We start from the raw sequence: 19,734 nt of genomic DNA, 5'->3' as shown, positions 1-19,734 counted from the left end.
ACAAATCTTCTTCTGATTACTTTGATTTGTCTACCATTTCAATTCCAATACAGATTTTGGCAACCAATATTCTTGTAAATAGCTGAAACTAAACTTTCACACTATGCTCTGATCAACAAGAACACTGATGTGGCTAAGTCATATTCAATTTATGCATAAGTGCTTTTCTGAATTGGGAGCTACATTATTTGAAAACTTCAGATATCCACTTTCTAGTTTTAAATGGCATAAACCTTTAAACATTAATCTTTAACAGAGGTTATACACATTGTTGATTAGAGTATTGATATTTGTGAGATGGTTGTAGCCAAAATTTTGTTGACACTGAAATGTCAAAAACAAAACATAATGTTATGTAAAACAAGCTGGTTGTCCAGAACTATTATCTTATTTTTAATCATTTTATAGCAAAATAATTTCACTCTCTTAAAGGCTGTATATTTGTCTGTAAACAGACAACAAATAGATGGAAAAAGTGCAGGGGAAATAGAATTGAAGTTAAGTTATTGATCATTGAGATAAAAAATTAACTGATTAATTCCATTTCTTGTTTGGAGTTCACTTTTTTCCTTTTGTCTATTTTGTTAATTCTTCCCTATAGACAGAACTAAGTTATTACTGGCCTTTATGAAATAATTTATTTAAGGAAGCCCTTAAGGGAGAGGCTAGATACATTGTATTCTAGGTTAAAGAGAGAGGATTCTAGGAAAGGAAACTACAGAAGAGCAGGTTCTATGTAAATGATGAGAAGGACTGGATATGGCCTATAAGCAAAAAGACAAAAGCAGAATATTGTTGTAGTTGGAACACACCATTACACATGCTTACTAAATCTGTAAACCTCCCTATCCATTTGTCCTGGACAAATGGTGAGGCAAAAACTAGTTTTAACAACTGAATCACAAATGTGCAGGTCGTTTCAGGGCAGTAGGGTAAAAAAAATAATCAATGAGGCTTCATAACAAGAAGTCTAAGAGGCAAACTTTTGAACTTCCATGACCTGCATTGCAGATCTGCATAATATATTCTGCCTTTTCCGGTGTGTTTATAATGAGTGCTAAATATTCAATAGAAAATCCCTTATATGCATGAGAAATCGACAGTGCTGGTAGAAGGGGAGAATTTTTCTTCTTGAGGTTAGCCGTGGCTATTTTCTTCTCCGTGTTCATTTCAGAGCTATTCCAGGGTAACCCCATGTCATCTTATAAATCATAGTAAAGAAAAGCCTTTTTAGTCCCATGCAGCTACTCTTTAAGCATCCCCTTCATCTTTCTTTGGCTTGACTACGAGTTGGTTAAGAGAAAATGACTGAAATAATGAGGCAGATATCCCCATTTGGTCCAGCCCACTATTGAAAGAATTAGGCAGATGCTATACAGAGGATTATCAGCAATGTCAGCAGTTTTCTCTCTGAACATTTTTTTAAAAGAAAGAACAGGCCCTGCTTGTGAGAAACACTCTGGGACCTGCATTTCCAAAGGACTAGGACCCAATTTGACATGAGAATACTTTATTATTGAAAACATTTAAGCACTCGAGCAGACAGTCCCACACTAACTTTTACAAGTTACCTTACAGTACAATATGCCTTGTCTTCATTCGCCTTCCCTCTAGACTTGGTACGGTTTTGTCACAAGAAATGCAGCTCAGGCTGCTATGAAATTGAGTCAGCCTTCTTCAAATAGTTTGAGCACCATTGTCATTTAGTAAAATAAACATGATTCCATTATTTCTTAATGCCTTGCTTAACAACTTTAAGATTAGACCACATCGCAGATTCTCCCAATGGGCGGCACTTAAAAAGTGAGTAATATTTCTGTCTGCCTTAGTCAAGTAATCCCATCTGTGAGTAATTTACAGGATGGCATTAGGGACTGTTACAAGAGACATATTGTAATGTGTCACTGGAAATCAGCCTCCCTTTGCACGTTTGATCAACAGCCAGATGGAAGCTTTTATCACATTTATTTAATCTGAAATATACATAGTAATTACACTGGACCTTTGATTGGAGCCCTTATTGCTGTCTCCAGAGAAGGTAAGAAATGAATCTGTCAGTTGCAAACTTGTGTGGATGTAGCCCTCTCAGTAGAATTTGGATATATTACAGTTATGAATGTTGACAAAGAGATAATCAGTATCACTGGAAGTGAATGCCCTCTGACAGGTTAAAAATAAATCAATCAATACAGGACTATATACAGCTTTTATTATTTTATGAATGCACAGAAAGCCATTAGAAAACCAAAGATCAATCCCATTCCTAGCAACCCATGACCAATCAATGGTATTAAAAGCAAACACAGCTAGTAATAACTGAATGGTATTTAACAACAAAACTTTAAAGTTCCCAGAGGGGAATTCCAGCATGCATATCATTATTAACAGAGGAAATATTAGTTCACTAGTACAGATATGCCATAAAGAATGGGTAGTATTAAATTAAACTAGACACAATGTTAAATGAATTCAAGGTCATTTTAATGCTTGGACAGAAACTCTATTAATGGATATTGCTGTGTCCCAACAAATTTACATAGGATTTTATGCCCTAATTAAAATGGCTATAAAAATAGAATTTAAAATATTAATTGGGAGACTTATTCTCCTAACAATATCACACTTTTTTTCTGTTCCTTTTTGGTATTGCATCAGAGTGACCTCCACTAACACTACTTTTAATATTTGCCGTGTCAGTTCATGAAGTACTGGTTGGCCTCTATTGGACTATTCACTAGGGCTGTGTCTACATTGGCACGATCTTGCGCAAAAGTATTGCTCAAAAACTTGCTACCTGTCTACACCTGCCCAGAGTTCTTGTGCAAGAACACTGACATTCTAATATGTGAAATCATTGCTTCTTGCACAAGATCTATGATGCTCCCGCTCAGGATTAAGCCCTCTTGCGCAACTGTTCTTGCGCAAGAGGCCAGTGTAGACAGGCAACATGAATTTCTTGCGCAAGAAAGCCCTATGGTTAAAATTGCCATCGGGGCTTTCCTGCGCAAGAGAGCATCTACACTGGCACGGATGCTCTTGCGCAAAAGCACATCTCTTGCACAAAGGCATGTGCCAGTTTAGACTCTCTCTTGCGCAAATACTTTAATGCAAGAACTCTTGCATTAAAGAGTATTTGCGCAAGATCGTGCCAATGTAGATGTAGCCTAGCACTACCAACAGCATCCTGACAATCTTAGATCACTTGTGAGCAACCTGTGGCCCAAGAGCAGCATTCAGCCCATTGGGGTTCTGTGTGTGGCCCAGGAGATATTTTGTTTACTGTTGTCCACATGCAGGATTGCCAGATTCTGCTGGTTTTCACCTGCGTGTTTCTTTTTTTTTTCCTACCAGTATTGCAAAATTTATGCACGAGAAATGAGGTACATTCTCTTTGCTCACAAAATAGGCTGAGTTAGCTATGGGCTTCTTCTCCATCCACTCAAACCTCTGCTACGGTTCAAACAGCACAGCTTGTAAATTCTTGCTACACAAGCACAGTTAGAAAAGTTATCCTAGCCCAGGAGACTGTCTTGATTACCACCATCGTTTGGCCCATGGAGATGCAGAGCCATTTATGAAGCCCACTTACGCAGCCTACGTTGCTCATCACTGTTTTAGATGCACACTTCTTGGCAGATGAAAAACATCATTAGCTGCCAAAAAGTGAAAGGTTTTATTCATGCTTAGCAGTATGTCCTTTGAAGGAAATAATATAGTAAATTGCTGTTAAGCATGAATTAGGGGTGTAATAATCTGCTGCTAAATAGCTGACTTCATCAGGAGTGTTTAACATTATTATAGACCATTGGTTCTCAAACTTTTTGGCCTACAGTTCACATCACTCAATGAAAACCTTTCTGTGGACCACCAGCCAACCACCCATGATGACAAAATGGATGTAGGAAGAGGAAGGGGGGCAAGGTCTGGCCAGGAGTTTGGGTATAAGAGTGGAAGGGAGGATGTAGGAGTAGTCTGAGGGTGGGAAGGTCTGGGCAGGAGGGTCTGGACATGAGGAAAGTGGGAGAGCGCTTACCTGGCTCCGCGTTTACCAAGCCCCGTCCTCAGCTGCTCCCATTGGCCAGGATTCAAGCCAATAGAAGCAGCAGGGAAAGCATCCCAGGTGAGCAGTTTCCTGCATTGCCATTCCCCCAGCAATGGAGAGGGGGAGCAGCAGCATGTGGTGCCACTTCCTCCCTGCCGCCCCTCCCCCCCCCCCCGCAGGAAACAGGTAGGGGCAGCACTCTCCACTGTGGACAGCTTGCCCACGGTCAACTTGAGAGATGGTCCTGGACCACTAGAACTCCATGAACCACACTTTAAGAACAACTATGAGTCTATAAAATTGATTTGAATCTTATTAGTGAGAAATTATATGGAAATCACAAAATTAATTTGCACAGTAAGTTTAAAAAAAAACCCTTAATGAACACATTCAACCAACTGATAGTGGTCTTCTGGGGCAAGTAACTTCACCTCTGTGTCCCAGTTTCTTCTGTAAAATGTTAGGGCTCATCTAGATTATGGGGAATGGTTGAAAGAAGATATGCTAATTCCAATGGAGTTTGCATATCTTCTTCTGATTGCACTTTCGAAAGCAGAGCTTTCCAAAGTGAAAGTAGTTAAGACATGGCTTTTTTGGCAAACCCTCCCCCTTCAAAAAAGGAGATTTACGCAGCTTTTCGACAAAGGGGGGGTCACCAAAAAAGCCAATTCTTTCTACGGTTCCGCGTAGTCTAGATACACCCTTAGGCTATGACTACACTGGCAGGTTCTTGCGCAACAATGGCCATTCTTGCGCAAGAATCTGCAGAGCGTCCATATTTCCCTCCCTCTCTTGTGCAAGACGATTTACGGTTCAGCGTGGTAAGAGAGGGCTTCTTGCACAAGAGCTACACTCTTTTCTAACAGGTGTAAGCTCTCTTGCGCAAGAGGGCACTGTGGACGTGCAGCAGGGGTTTCTTGCACAAGAAAGTCCTATGGCTAAAATGGCCATCGGACGTTTCTTGCACAAGAGAGCATCCACACTTCCATGGATGCTCTTGCGCAAAAGCACATCTTGCACCATGCAGTGTGGACATGTTCTTGCACACGACTTCGTGCACACGAACCCTTGTGCAAGCTGTTCTTGTGCAAGAAACCACCAGTATAGACATAGCCTTTTTGACCTACTTTGTATAGCATTTTGTGTCTTACTCATGAAAAGCACTATATGAGGCCTACATTGTAACAGTGGTGGCATTGTACCTCATGGAACTTGTTTTTCTACTTCTTTAGTACTCCCCGTGGCCTTGTCTCAGTTTAGGTTAAAGCATTCTCCTCTGCAGCTCCTGCCATTGTCAATAGCTTATCTGTGTATCTCCACTTTATTGAACTCTCCCACTTCATCACTCAGCTGGAAACATCTGTCTCCTTGCCTAGACCTCTTGAACTTTTTCTACCTCAGCTAGTATTTATTATTTTAGCCTTGCAGCTGTACTAATTAACTCTGAGAAGCATTTTGGGATGTGCTGTGTGTAAAGCAGACTATAAAAAGAAGTTTTATTGAAGCATTTTCTCAGCTTTTCCGGTACTCATTAAAATATTGGGATTTGCTCAAGGTTACAAGTGCAACTTTCTGGAATGTTTTGAATAACCTTTTAAATGGTTTTACTTTCACAGCAATCTTATTAGTGTTCGTGATGTAGAAATAAGGTTTCAATGTGTTGCTTTTTGCATGACACTGTTTTTTCTGTGTGTTACTTAAAAGCCTATGCACATGATAAACTAACTCCCATGAAAAATGAAAAGAGTAACATACACACAATTTAATAACAATTGGCTCTTTCATTCATTTGACTGTACCTACTCCAGCTACTGCTTTTATTTTCCCATTGTTTCCTGTTGGGAAAGGAAAACAAGACGAGGATTCCTCCCACTGTACGCATCTCTAGAGATGAAAGGGAACAAGCACTATGGAGAAATCCCATTTGCTAAAATAAAGTTTAATTCATCAGCCTTACTTTGTCTTACATAATCAAATCCAGTGCATGACTTCTGTGATGGGTTTTTTTGTTTTTGCTGGTAGGCTAGTAATCAAATTGAACCGAGTTTTTCATTTACACTTTTTTCTCTGCCATGTGGGATATTCAATTTTTCTTTTCTTTCTGGAGAGTCAAACAATTTAAGTTTATTAAAATTCTGGAAGCAGTGATGAGGAGGGCATTTGCTTATTTTTCTGCAGACCATAGTACCTCATTGGGAGAACCAGTTTGCCAAATAGTGTTCTCCAGTCATCTGTGCACTCTTTACCCACCTGTGTACAGTCTCTTAGGTAGCCAACAGTTATAGTTGGACAAGCTTCAAATATTTCTTTAAAATGTAAATTCACCACATTTCAATAACCTCTTTTGAAAACTGGATGGAAACAAAAATTACTTAGTAAAACTGCATTACCTCCAGGAAACTGGATATTTTTGAGAACCATATAGATCTCCATATAGGAGTCACTATCACTTGAATGAGTGAGTGGGCACAGAATCTGGAGTCAGCATGTAAGGAACTTTGGAATTTGTGAAGGGAATGGCAAAACTTAAGACTCTAATCAAAGAGGTGGCTTTAAGGAAGCCAGACCCCTTCACAAAACCACAGAACACAAAATTAAATGAAAATAATAAAACTTCAGAAAGATGGATATTTTTATTTATCTCTGGCAAAACCCATATATTAATAGGTCACACATCAGAAGAAATCAATTGTTTTCTTCAGTAAAAGAAATCTCATATTTACCAATGCAACACAAAGAACTTGTTGAAATAGTCACACAGTATTCTTAACATTTGTCCTTTATTCTTTTTCAATATAGATTGTTCTTCCTGGGGAAAACGGCATGTGTTTCTGTGTGTGTAATGTGATATGAAAAAATACTTAGAGGCTAAATATGCTGCTACAGTAAGTAATAAGAAAGGCAGGCTTTAGATTGTGGTGGGGTTTCCGAGATTTAAAAATAAGCTCTTTTCTACCTGACTTCTCTATATTTGATGATGAACTGTTACAAAACAGTCTATATATGCTGTATACTACTACTTTTTTTGTTCATCTTTGAACATTTTACATTCAAAGTCAGATGCTAACAGAACACAGCTTTATTGAACTGTGCCCTGTTGAGTAGACAACCCTTACAAGTTACAGGATGGGGAAGCTTTCACTTTTCCTTCAATAGTTCCTGCACTATGTGCTTGTACCAGGTTCCCCTAAACTGACGAACTCTCTGCACCAGGGATTATTTGATAACTCTGTCTGTTAATCACATTTGGATTGGGAGATAAAACCTCACCCATTCTGATGCCTACAAGCATTCAAACTATCATCTTACAACTGTTGGTAGATAGTAATCGGCATCTCTTTCATTGGCATGCTCCATATAAAAGTTAGTTAGTTAACTTTCGTGTCAGAAATCTGCACCCCTTCTATCTAGGGCAAGTGAGGGCAGTAATGATATAACAACTGAAATATCTCATAGTAATCCTCACAATAATTGTAGATTAATTTCCCCTTGATACACTTCTTTGCCTGATTGTAATTAGTCTGCCAGCTCACCACCACAGATACAGAAAGAAATCAGACACACAAGGCACGTATGCCTCACAATGTGTCTCAGATCGATCATGTGCCTCCTAACTTCAGTCAGTAACTACAGGCAAGTTTCAGTCATCAGCTTTTCCTCCTAACTGATGTGACACTGTGCTCCATATTCTTCATAATAGTATTATCGTGATCTAATTGGCAATTATGATGCAATATATACAAGACGAGTTAGACAAGGTGTCATTGGAAAAGTTATGATTTGCTGAATGATTATCCTATTTGTATGTATGTATGATTTTTGGACTTGAAATTATGAATATTGAGTAAGGATCTGCATTTATTTCAAATGGGATTACTCTGGAGAACTCCGAGTCTTTTAGGTACAACAGTCATGAAGCTAGACAGTATTAATAGCTCATCACCAAAAACATTGAACTATGGAAAAGCTTAGCCTTCCTGCAAATGTTTCAGCCAGCCTGTAAATAGTAGCTATGACTCAGCAAGGGCATGTGACCAGACCACCTTACTGAATTCCATTTTGGGGTACCTTTATTTTTCCACAAAATGGGCTTGGAACAAAGGTTTCCCACTACATGGTAAATATATATAAGGGTATGGTTACACTAGCCACCCTAGTTTGAACCAGGGTTGCTAATGTAGTCATTTGAACTTGCAAATGAAGCCCGGGATTTAAATATTGCAGGAGGAGTAACGGTAGTTCGAATTAAGGGTATGTCTACACTACCCCCCTAGTTCGAACTAGGGGGGTAATGTATGCATACCAAACTTGCTAATGAAGCCCGGGATTTGAATTTCCCGGGCTTCATTAGCATAAAGCCGGCTCCGCCATTTTTAAAAGCCGGCTTGTTCGAACCCCGTGCCGCGCGGCTACACGCGGCACGGGCTAGATAGTTCGAACTATGTAGCCATTCCGATCTATCTGTACGCCTCGTTCCACGAGGCGTACAGATAGTTCGGAATAACTACATAGTTCGAACTATCTAGCCCGTGCCGCGTGTAGCCGTGCGGCACGGGGTTCGAACAAGCCGGCTTTTAAAAATGGCGGAGCCGGCTTTATGCTAATGAAGCCCGGGAAATTCAAATCCCGGGCTTCATTAGCAAGTTCGGTATGCATACATTACCCCCCTAGTTCGAACTAGGGGGGTAGTGTAGACATACCCTAAGAGTGTTAATTCGAACTACCTAGCCCGTGCCGCATGTAGCCGCAGGCAGATAGTTCGAGCTACCGGGCATTTAAAAATGGCGGCGCCTGGGAACATGCAAATGAAGCCCGGGATATTTAAATCCCGGGCTTCATTTGCAAGTTCAAATGACTACATTAGCCACCCTAGTTCAAACTAGGGTGGCTAGTGTAGTCATACCCTAAGGTAGAATGTAACATCACCTAGGGGGCCTCACTCTTCTCCCAGGGACACTCCTGGAAACATCTGAGAAACAAAGACTGAACTGGGGAGAGGGGTTCTGGTTCCAGGCTAAAGGACTTTTTAGCTTGTGTATGCAAATCTGGTGGACTGAGAGTATCAGCAGTCAGGGTGAGAAAGTAGTAATTCCTGTACAGTGTGTCTAGTGTTTGTTAGTTAGTTTGTGATTTTGTCTATTTGCTATGTAAACTGGTTTGATATGTTTGCTATCATTTTAAATCTACTTTCTAGTTATAAATGTGGTTTGTTTTTGTTTTATCTAAACCAGTGGTCAGTAGATCGGGATCTACTTGGAGCCTCTGAAAGGTGATCCCGACTAGTTTGGCCAGGAAGCTATCAAGTACTGGCACTTCAGTTGTGATTCCACCCACTGTCATGCTGCTCCTGCCCTCTGCCTTGGAGCTGCACTCTTGGGGGCCTCCTGCTTGCTGAGTAGGCTGCAGGAGGGAGAAGAAGGGGGGCACTGATGTCACAGTGTCTCTCCTTCATCCACTCATGTACCCCATCTCCACTCAGAGAGAAGGTGATGGAGGGAAGTTGGCAATGCAAGTCTCTGTTACTCTCACACTCAAGATGTGTGTCTGTCATTCTCACAAGCACACACTGTCCTTCACTCTCATCTCTAGACCCAACACACATGTGGGGGGCTGTTACTTCTTTTACTGCTTGCAAAGTGGGTTATTTTGGGGGATTTGACTGGTCTGTGCATTTTATAATTTTCTCTCTTTTATGTTTAAATTTAATTCTTTGAATAGTGAGTTCTAAAATGCCTACCCTGCCATGTCTGGAGTAATTATCCCTGTGGTAATTGCTGCTCCTGGAGGAGGCTGGCATGTCCCTGCAGTCCTTGAGAAAGGCAGAGCAGGGGGTCCCCACATGCTGTCCTTGCCTGCAGACACCGCTCCTGCAGCTTCCACTGATCAGTAACAGGGGACCGTGGCCAGTAGAAGCTGTGGGCTCAGTGCCTGTAGATGAGAGGCAGCACATGGCACCATGGAGCCACTGCTGTACATGCCAGATACTTTCAGGAGTGCTGCAGGGATAGGGCAGGAGTAAGCCTGCCTTAACTACACTGCTTCACCACCCACCTGGAAGCCGTCTCAATTAAACAGTGCCCAGCCAGATGCTGCATCTTGAACCTGTCCCAGCCCTGAACCTCCTCCTACACCCAACCTCTTGCCTGAGACATGAGCCCTCTGCATCCAAACTCCTTCCCAGAGCTTTCACCCTGAAACCTCTCCTTGACCCCAATCTCCCACCCTGGGCTAAGCCCAGAGTCTCTCCCATGCGTCAAACCCCTTGGCCCCAAGACCAGAGCCTGCAACCCAATCCTATGCCCCCAGCCTCGTGAAAGTGAGGATGGGGGAGGAAGAGGGATGGAATGAGTAGGGTGAGGTCTTGGAGAAAGGCTGGAGCAGAGGCGGGGCTGTAGAGAAGGGGCAGGAAGGAAGTGGGGCAAGGGTATTTGGATTTGAGGTAGATCTTACATTGCTCTTAAATTGAAAATGTGATCTTGTGGTTTAAAAGGTTGGAGACCACTGATCTAAACTGATAAATCTTTGAGGAAAGTGTCTGGGGAAAATCTCAGGTTAGTTAACACAGACTTTTGTTGCCTTTGAAGGGAAAATGAACTATTTATGAGTTTACATTGTAGACATCGCTCTGTGTTCAAAGTGGTATAATTTTTGGTTTATACTCCGGGGGGCCAGGAAAGTGAGTGTACCCAGAGAGCTGGAAAATTGGCTGGTGTCTGTTGCTTGCACTTTATCAACTAATATGACAGCTGGTGGCACCACTCACCCAAACTGAACTTGCTAACAGGGACTGGTGAGTGAAGCTGAAGCCACTGTGAAACTGGAGCTGTATATATTGCAGGCAGAAGAAAGAGAGAAGGAACACCGACTTATAGCCATTTTAATGTCACAAATCTCCAATAAAGAAGTGTGAACAGGACCAGCCCAGTTGGGTAGTTACAGGGGCACAGCAGTACCCATGGATCTTAGACTGTGTCCCAGGAGTTCAGAATTGGTGTTTGCTATCTGTTCACTTAGTCTTGGCACTTCTGTATCTCTAAGTGAGGATCACAATAAATAAGTCTGCCACACCATCAAATAGCTTTTCACCTGATGTGTGTCCATAACGTTTGGAAGCAGGAAATGGGAAAAATTTTCTTCAAAGCACATATGTGATGGAAACCAAAAGTCCATTATGAAGACAAATTAACTCAGGATAAACTTGTCTTGGAAAACATGAAGAACTAGCAATGAACAACCTTTTATCCCATGATTCAGTCATGATATTGGCATGTCTTTCCGCATTTCACTTCTTTGCGTGATCCAGATTTTTCATGTAAGCATTTTATGTGTTGAGGCTGGGACCAATGACATGACGTGCAGGCTGATAATGAAGGAAGAATCCTCAAAAGCTGGACTGATGTGATTTTGTTTCTTCAACAGTCAGTATGTTGAACTGGCCTCAAATAGGACGAATCAAAAGAATCCATTTAATTCAGAATTTATTGTTTTAAGCAATTCGGTGCTAAAATTGTTTAATCTGATCAAAGTGTAAAGAAAAAGGATGAGAAGCTGATTCTTGAAGGAACAAGATATGCTCTAATTCAGATGTTCTGAATTTGAATATCACAGCATATGACTAATGTTTAGAAGTTTTGTGTTTGCTTGCAAAAATGCTCTAGATATTTAAATGGGACGTGCTATGCTAGAATGTTTGTGAGCAGAATTTTGAATGCAATTATGTATTTGCGCCATCCACAAGAAATTACTGGATAATTCTAATTCCATATTCATCTCCTTCAGCATATCTATTTAATCCGGACAATATCAATAATTTCAAAGGAAAATCTGAAGATTCCCTTAACACGCTTGCATTTTTGGCAGGCAGATTGTAGAGTACAGGTTGGACCTTCCTGGTCCAGCACCCCGGGGACCTACTGGACCAGGGGAGGTCAGTGTTCCTCTGCTAGCAGGTCCGCACCCAGCTCCTCTCCTTGGGGGTACTTGCCATGCCACTGGCCTCTTAATGTTGGCCCAGCACGGCCTCCCACTCGGCTGTCTGCACGGTGCCACAGAGTCTGCCGGGATTCCCGGTGGAGAGTGCTTGGCAGCTGCCAGCCCTGCTACTGAAGGGTGTTCCCTGGGGTTCCCAGCTGCTAGGGTTGCCCTGCTACTACTGTGAATTCTGGCCACCAACCTCCGTCAGCCACACTTCAGCTGGGAGGTTCCCCTGGTTGAGGCTGCCCCAATCATCCTGGCCCGGCCCAGACCAGGACTCCCCAATCACCTGGAGCCACTAATGTAAGGGGTTTTCCAACTGGGGTGGGAGCTTCCTGGTGGCTGTGTGGTCCCGCTAACACTGGGGGTTTGCAGCCAGGGTGGGGGCTTCCCAAATGCCACCTGGCCCCACTGATGCCGGGGTTCCCCAGATGCCATCTGGACCAGCCATTGCTCACCAGCCCCTGCGTTGATCCTACTCTTCCGGGGCTCTTTGGTCCAGCAAGGAGTCCCAGATTTGAGAGGTTCAACCTGTGTATCCTTAGCTTGCTACTCAGATATACACATATCCCATGCTTCTGGCAGAGGCATCTTCCTGACTCCTGGTGCTTAGATACTGGCTTCTATCCAGAATCATAAAGGTGCTTGATAGTTCCTGATCATATAATTTTTATCGTGTGTAATTTAGCTGCCAGTAGAGAAAGTAAGTTTATGATTTAGTGAATACCAGAGTTTTAAGGGGAGTTACGATTATAAATCCTCACAATGCACTGAGAGATGCATGTGCCCTGGTGTTTCTGTGCTGTAGAAGCAGTTCCTGAGGCATTTTGGCAACAGCAGTAATTATATACTAGATAATGGATATCCCCAAAGTGAAAGTAAGGCTGTAATTCACTCCAGGGAATTTGTTCATGTCATGAATTGCAAAAGGACAGTGCATTACCCTGCAAATGTAATATACATGTTTTAAAAGTGTTAAACAATAATATTTCCTAGTTTATAGAAGGCTTCCCAATTTGCAGCATTATTTTATGTAGGGTGGGTTATATGCCAAGGAAGCTGTGCTCCCCTAATAAGACATTTTTCTGGGAAAATTTGTATAAAAAGTTGTTATAATATTGGTGATACATTACAAAACCATTTATATTTTATTGCTTATTCGATACAGTTTACTAAGAACAGTACTTGTGGGTTCTAAGACATGGTCTGCCTTTGACATGCCAATAATTATCATTCATAGTATTAAACATTAAGGGTGTGTTTGAACTACACCCCACTGCCGACAGAGGGATGTAGATTATGCACATTGCTATTGCAAATAAAGTGGGGATTTAAATATCCTGCGTTTCATTTGAATAGAAATGGCCGACACGGCACTTTGCCAGCAAAAAGTGGCAGTCTAGACAGGGATCAGTCAACAAGGAAAGCCTTTTCTGACCGATTCTGTAAACCTCATTGCACAAGGCATAAGGTATTGGTCGGAAAAGGATTTCCTTGTTGACCGATCCCCGTCTAGACCGCCGCTTTTTGCCAGCAAAGTGCCGCATTGGCAAAAAGCGTCAGCCATTTCTATTCAAATGAAGCATGGGATATTTAAATCCCTGCTTCATTTGCAATAGCGATGTGCCCATATCAAGGTAAGACATGTTTTTACAGATAGGTGCAATGTTATTTTTGTATAAAACAAATGATTAAAATGTCTGTCAAAACTAAAGAGTGAATATACAGAAACAGTAGAACCTCAAATCTACAGTAACACAAAAGAATCTAGGAACTTGCATGTTGGATTAGGTCACTGGTCCATTTAGCTAAATACCCTAATGGTGTCTAGTACCAGAAGTTTCAGAGAAAGTGCGAAAAACTATATAGGTGGCAATGAAATAATTTACCTGTCTTAGGAGATTGTTAGAGGCTGGCTTATGTTCAGAATCAGAAGGGTGGTTAATAGGCACATATAAAACAAATTTTATCCTGTCTAATTTAACTGCTAGCAGTTATGTTTTATGCTTGAGTGACTACCACTGACAAATGGGTCACTGCTGGCCTAATGCAGCAATCACAGATCCTGCTGGCCTTAACCTAGATTCAGTGAAGCACAGGAAAATCAGTGGTCCCTCCTGCTCCCAGTGATGTGGCTCTCCTTTTGGCTATTACTGAGCAAGAGCAGATGACAACAGCAGCTTTGTTACCACAAAGGAGTAAACAGGAGCTTGCCAGCAGCCTGAAGTAGAGTTAGAGAGGCCTTTAGAAAATGCCACTAAAGCTTTCCCTTTCCTTTTGATTAAGTGGAGGCTCTTGAGCTGCCACCTCTTTGGTATTTCCCTTGTAATTCAGTCCAGTTGCAAGAAAAAAAAAATGACCAAAGGCTCCTCATTGCTCAGGGGAAAGCATAGCTCTGCTTCTTTCTCTTCTTTTCAAGGCTGAAAGAGGATAGTGTTGAGAGTAATCTTTAAAGGGAAGTAAGGTCCATTTTTACTCATTTTCCATACCTGGCTTGCATGTCACTGGCAATGGCCATTCTCTCGGGTACGTCCACACTTGCTCCCTAGTTCGAACTAGGGATGCAAATGTAGGCAACCGAAATTGCTCATGAAGCAGGGATTTAAATATCATTAAATATTTAAATACACTAGCCACTGCCAGTGAATTGCAAGCCAGGTATGGAAAATGAGCCAAAAAATGAGGAGTAACATTAGTTTGAACCAAGGGGTTTGATTCCAACTAACGCACCCCGGCGCGCACTTCCTGGTTCGAATCAGCTGTTGAGCGGAGTAACGCACCGGCAAGATCATGCTAATGAAGCGCAGAGTATTTAAATCCCCGCTTCATGAGCAATTTCGGTCACCTACATTTGTATCCCTAGTTCGAACTAGGGAGCAAATGTGGATGTACCCTTAGGGACTTCTGCTGAAAAAGGTGGAGGAGTCAGATGCTGTGGGCTTTCACTAAGTCTTTCCCTCTTCTCTGAAGGCCCCCAGCCAGTTTTTTCCATAGGGCTCATACCAGTGGCTATGGCAACTTGACCACACATCCTCGCTCAGCAGCAGCAGGAGAAACAGCTGGGAGTGAAAAACACCAACAATAAGTGGAGAAGCCCTGTCTCCAGATTCAATAACTGTTGGGAGCAGAGCCAGGGAGTGATGATAACAGATGTCTTGGTTATATGCATCAGAAAATTTTGGCATATGTTTTCAATATGGGTTAGTGGTTTATAGAAACCAAGAAAATAAAGTTCTGTTCTTTAAAAAACCCAACTTTTTGAAGAACAGAGAAATGATCCTGGTCTGCATGGAAGTCTCACGTTTAGTCCATCATATAAGTGTTGGTCTGGAGTACTTTGTGAAAGGACAAGAAGGGGAGTAGTCACAGTACTCAAAGCCCATGTCTACACTAGGAACCTATTTCAAAATTAATAAACTTGACTTAACTCCTGATATAACAAAATCAGACTAGTGTGTCCCCACTATGGAGAAGCCTTCAAACTAGTCCAAGGATGCGCTCTGTTAATGTGGATGCGCTGCCTAGGACTTAGAGCCTCAGGAATCACTTGGGAGTAATTCATTCAAATTCCTTTAGAGAATAGTTATTTTGAAATAACTGTGGTGTGGACACTCCTGTGCTGCTATTTCAGAATTAGCAATACAGATTTTGAATTAAGTGGCCTATATTTTGAAATAATGAGCTTGGTAGTGTGGACGCTTTGCTTATAAATTCGACTTTAGGAAGGTTATTTTTAAATAAAGTCCTAGTGTAGGCCCAGGCAAAAGAACTCTATTGGCACAGCATATTATGGAATGTTAAGGCCAGGCCTGATACAGCAAAAAATTCTATTCAAAAGATACAGGACACCACAGATGTTGAACAAGATGGGGACCTTGTCCTTTGTTAGTGTTATAATAAAGAAAAAGGAACTCATCATGCATCTGATATGGGATTACCTCACAGTCAAGCAGCTGTGGAAAGAGATAGATGAATGAAGAAAGTTTTGTTTTTGCAACCAAACCTCAGCAAAAAATCTTAAAAAACAATAGTCTAGTAGCACTTAAAGACTAATAAAACATGTAGATGGCATCATGAGCTTTTCAGCAGAAAACGTTATCCTAGGTTTTGTATCTCTGTGCTATCTTCACTACAATGACTTTGATTGCTGAAGGTAGCAATCATTATGAATCATGAATTTACAAATAATGGAGGAGTAGGCCTACACCCATAATAGAGCACTGGCATTTGGACCTGTCTGAAGTAGTAGCAAAAAGTGTGTCTTCTTGCTGTAGAGACCAATTATGTGAATTTGAAAATATCTGTATCCTGAGACATTTGGATAAAGAGAGTGCTCAAATAATGCGAGACTTCCATTCCAGCTCACTTGTTTGCTTTTCCCCTCCTGGTCCTGCCCCCACGTCCGCCCCCCCCCCCTTTTTTTTTTTGCTTATTTGTATATGGCATGATCCTGACCCTAACATTTCATGTCTGTACAATTTTACTTTTATAATCTGATTTTGCAGCTCTAAAAGTGTAACTGCGTAATTGTACTGGCTACCTCTGACATATTAAGAATTTGTTATAACAAAACAACAAATACAGAAAAATAAGACATACAGCTTGTATAGGTTACCAAAAACCAAATAGGAACATCATTTTTCTCATACATTAGCAGCAGCATTTCTCACTCACATTTTACTGATTTTTCCCTTTTTTCTCTTAATGGGATTTCCACCTTTCTCTGTTGCCAGAAAGCTTTTGCAAACTATTTGTAGAATATAAACATTTAAAAGAAAAATGTTCTTAAAGCACTGCAGACTGATTACTGGAGAGTGAGCATGCTAATGCCACAACCCTCAATCTTGAGAGAATGACTATTAGTTTGTGGTGGAGTCATTTTTCATTTTAAGAAATAAGAGAAATCTTACCATGATACAATAGGATTGACTCCTTTTTCCACCACTCTAGCAGATTTTAGATGAATCAATACTTGAAGGTTACCAGGTCATTTTGCAACAGCACTGGGGAATTACTGACCCCTAAACAGTGTCATTGTCCATGATTGTATCTTCAGAGCCTTCTGTAATGCACCTGGTTCACTAATAGATAAATAACCAACATAAAAGGCTTAAAACTGACAATAATCCCCCAATATGTGCATAGTGAATGAAAGGAAACTCCTAATAAATTGTTAAACTTATTAAAATGTACTGTCAATGTTAACTGGATAAGTGTAGTAAATTCACAAATCAACATTCGAAAGTGAATGACAGGATACCTGATACATTTATCAGACCAAATTCCTGCAGACTCAGCCATCTGCAAAGGAACTTGGAATGTCTGCACTTTATCTCCTTTTCTTATTTCTAGTGCAGTTGGATAGGAATGACAAGAAGAGACTGTATAAGGGATTCCCACTGAGACTCAGTCATATAAATTATGTATTATTCAGACAGTATTCTGCTGATGTTATCTGATCCCCAATTCTCAATTCCGTGCTTTTTCTTCTATAAATAGCTACAGCCACATTTTCAGTTGTAAAACAACTAGGACAAAACCAGAAACCTTTCCCATTTAATAACCTCTGCCAAGGAAGAATAATGTAACATTTTTCATAACTGTGATGTCCTCAGGGCTTTAACAGTCTGGGAATACATGATGCTATGTTGTTGATAAGATACTGGTAGTAAAGGGGGGAGGGAATAATCACCCTGCATATTAAAGAGGCAAATGCCCTATTTTCACAATGGGTATAAATTTGCTGCTGTGTATTTTCATATCAATTCTTGTCTGATCAGGACTTTTGTTTTTTTTCCCCCTCTAGACCCAAATGCTTTGGCTGGACAGACTGGACCTGACCATGCTCTCATAGGAGGAATAGTGGCTGTAGTTGTCTTTGTCACGTTATGTTCTATAATTCTGCTTGGACGATATCTGGCAAGACATAAAGGTAGGACAGATTTAATCAAAGTGCAATCTTCTTTTATAGCAATACTTCATGATGAGCTTCACCTCAAACTCTCTCACTCTCGTCTCTTCCCTTCCCTTCCCCTTGGAATTTAGTTGCTTGGGAAAGCTCAGGCTCAAAAGTAGCATCTGATTGTTTTACCCAGTTTGACCCAGTTTTACTGTTGGATTAAGTGAAGCAAAAGGCCATTAAGCAATTTGCCTAAGGTCATGTAATGAATCAGCGGTTAAGGGAAACTTAGAAGCAAGAATGCCTCTAGATTCTAACTCTTTGCTCTAAGCATTCAGTTACGTGTCCTCATAGTTTTAACTATTATAGTAATTCAACAGAATATATAGTTTGTTTAAATCCTCATTCACTATCAGAAATTATGATAAAACTGTAAACACAAATTTAATACTTTGCGTTAAATATCAAGTGAAATCCTGGTCTCACTGAAATCAGAATTGTGTGCCAAGAGTGAAATCTAGGTTCTATCAGAGGCAACCTCAAAACTCATGCTAAGTCTTGACTCAGCGGGAGTTTTCCTCTCAGTAAGCTTAGATAAAAACTAATATCAATGGAGAAAGTAAAACCACAACAGACTACAGAATTTGACAAAGGTGATTGTATTACTCTTGTTAAATTTACTTCAACATAGTGTTACCAGCAGTTAGTAAATACAAGTATAAAGGTTTTTTTTAAGTAGAGCAGAGTGACAAATTACAAATTTCTAATTAATCTGGTACCTTTTCTCTGCTTCTTGGCTGAAGAAAAATGAGTCCTAAGCCAGCGTAAATAACTCTTTTCAGAAAGTGAAAAGAGCTTATTGCATACAGCTCTATTAATATCCTGCTCTTATACTACTTAGCTGCTTTAAGTTAACCCAGTGGTTCCCAATCTTTTTGATACTGGGAACCAGTAAACCAATTCACAAGCTTTTGGAGGACCGGTAACATTTATTTGCATATTTGCATATTAATTAAACAAATGATGAATATGCAAATAAATTTTTTCTGGTCCTCCCAAAGCCCCCAGTGCCAACTCTAGCAAAGCTTTTGATATGGTCTCCCACAGTATTCTTGCCAGCAAGTTAAGGAATATGAATTGGATAAATAGACTGTAAGATGGATAGAAAGCTGGCCAGACTGACCCCGGGTTTCCCAAACTTTATACAGTTGGAAATTGGTTTTTTTCAGTACCTTTTTTTTTTGCGACCCAAAAATATAAACGCATATAAACTGGGTTGAGACAGGAGGTGTGGGCTCTGGGGTGTGCATGAGGGATTTAGGTGTAGGAAAGAGAGAAGTGCAAGCTCTGGGAGGGTATTTGGATCTAGGAGGATGTGGAGAAGTGGATGCTGGGCAGAATACTTGTGAGGGTCTTGGTGTGGGGGAGGGGACAGGGACCAACACTTGGGGATCCTGCAGTTGCACGCCAAGGCCCAGGAAGTGTGCGGGCTGCTCCCCCTCCCCCAAACAGCAGCGCAGTACCTGAAACACTGGTCCATCGCATGCCTAATGCCTTCCTGAGCAGGGTGAGGGGGGAGTCCTGGACCGTGCCAGCCCCGTGCATGCCTAGCTCTTCTGCTCCCCATGGCAGCACACGCCCCCACCCCCCGGAGCAGCTGGAGCGGCACAGTCCTGGAACCCCCCTTCATCCCCAACGCACTTCTGGGACCTGGCGTGCAGCTGCAGAACTGCCCCTGACCCCGCAGGAAGTCCACGCTACCTCTGTGGTCCCTGGAGGTAGCATCAGCGCGGCCGCTCCCCCTCCTGGCCCCAATCCC

General features: G+C 41.4%; 1 protein-coding gene across 5 annotated transcripts in view; it reads left to right on the top strand.

The window, feature by feature from the left end:
- The window catches only part of CADM2 (cell adhesion molecule 2), a 1,012,793-nt gene that overhangs the window by 990,845 nt on the left and 2,214 nt on the right, over window positions 1–19,734 (top strand). For all 5 annotated transcript variants that reach the window (XM_075909639.1, XM_075909649.1, XM_075909633.1 and 2 more), the window contains one exon: window positions 17,823–17,948. In XM_075909639.1, coding sequence (XP_075765754.1) covers window positions 17,823–17,948 — 126 coding nt within the window. The remainder of the gene's footprint in view (window positions 1–17,822; window positions 17,949–19,734) is intronic.

Source organism: Pelodiscus sinensis, chromosome 1 (genome assembly GCF_049634645.1).
Source record: "Pelodiscus sinensis isolate JC-2024 chromosome 1, ASM4963464v1, whole genome shotgun sequence".
NCBI lineage: Eukaryota > Metazoa > Chordata > Testudines > Trionychidae > Pelodiscus > Pelodiscus sinensis.
The sequence above is the reverse complement of the archived record's forward strand: the minus strand, read 5'-3'. Positions and strand labels throughout refer to the sequence as shown.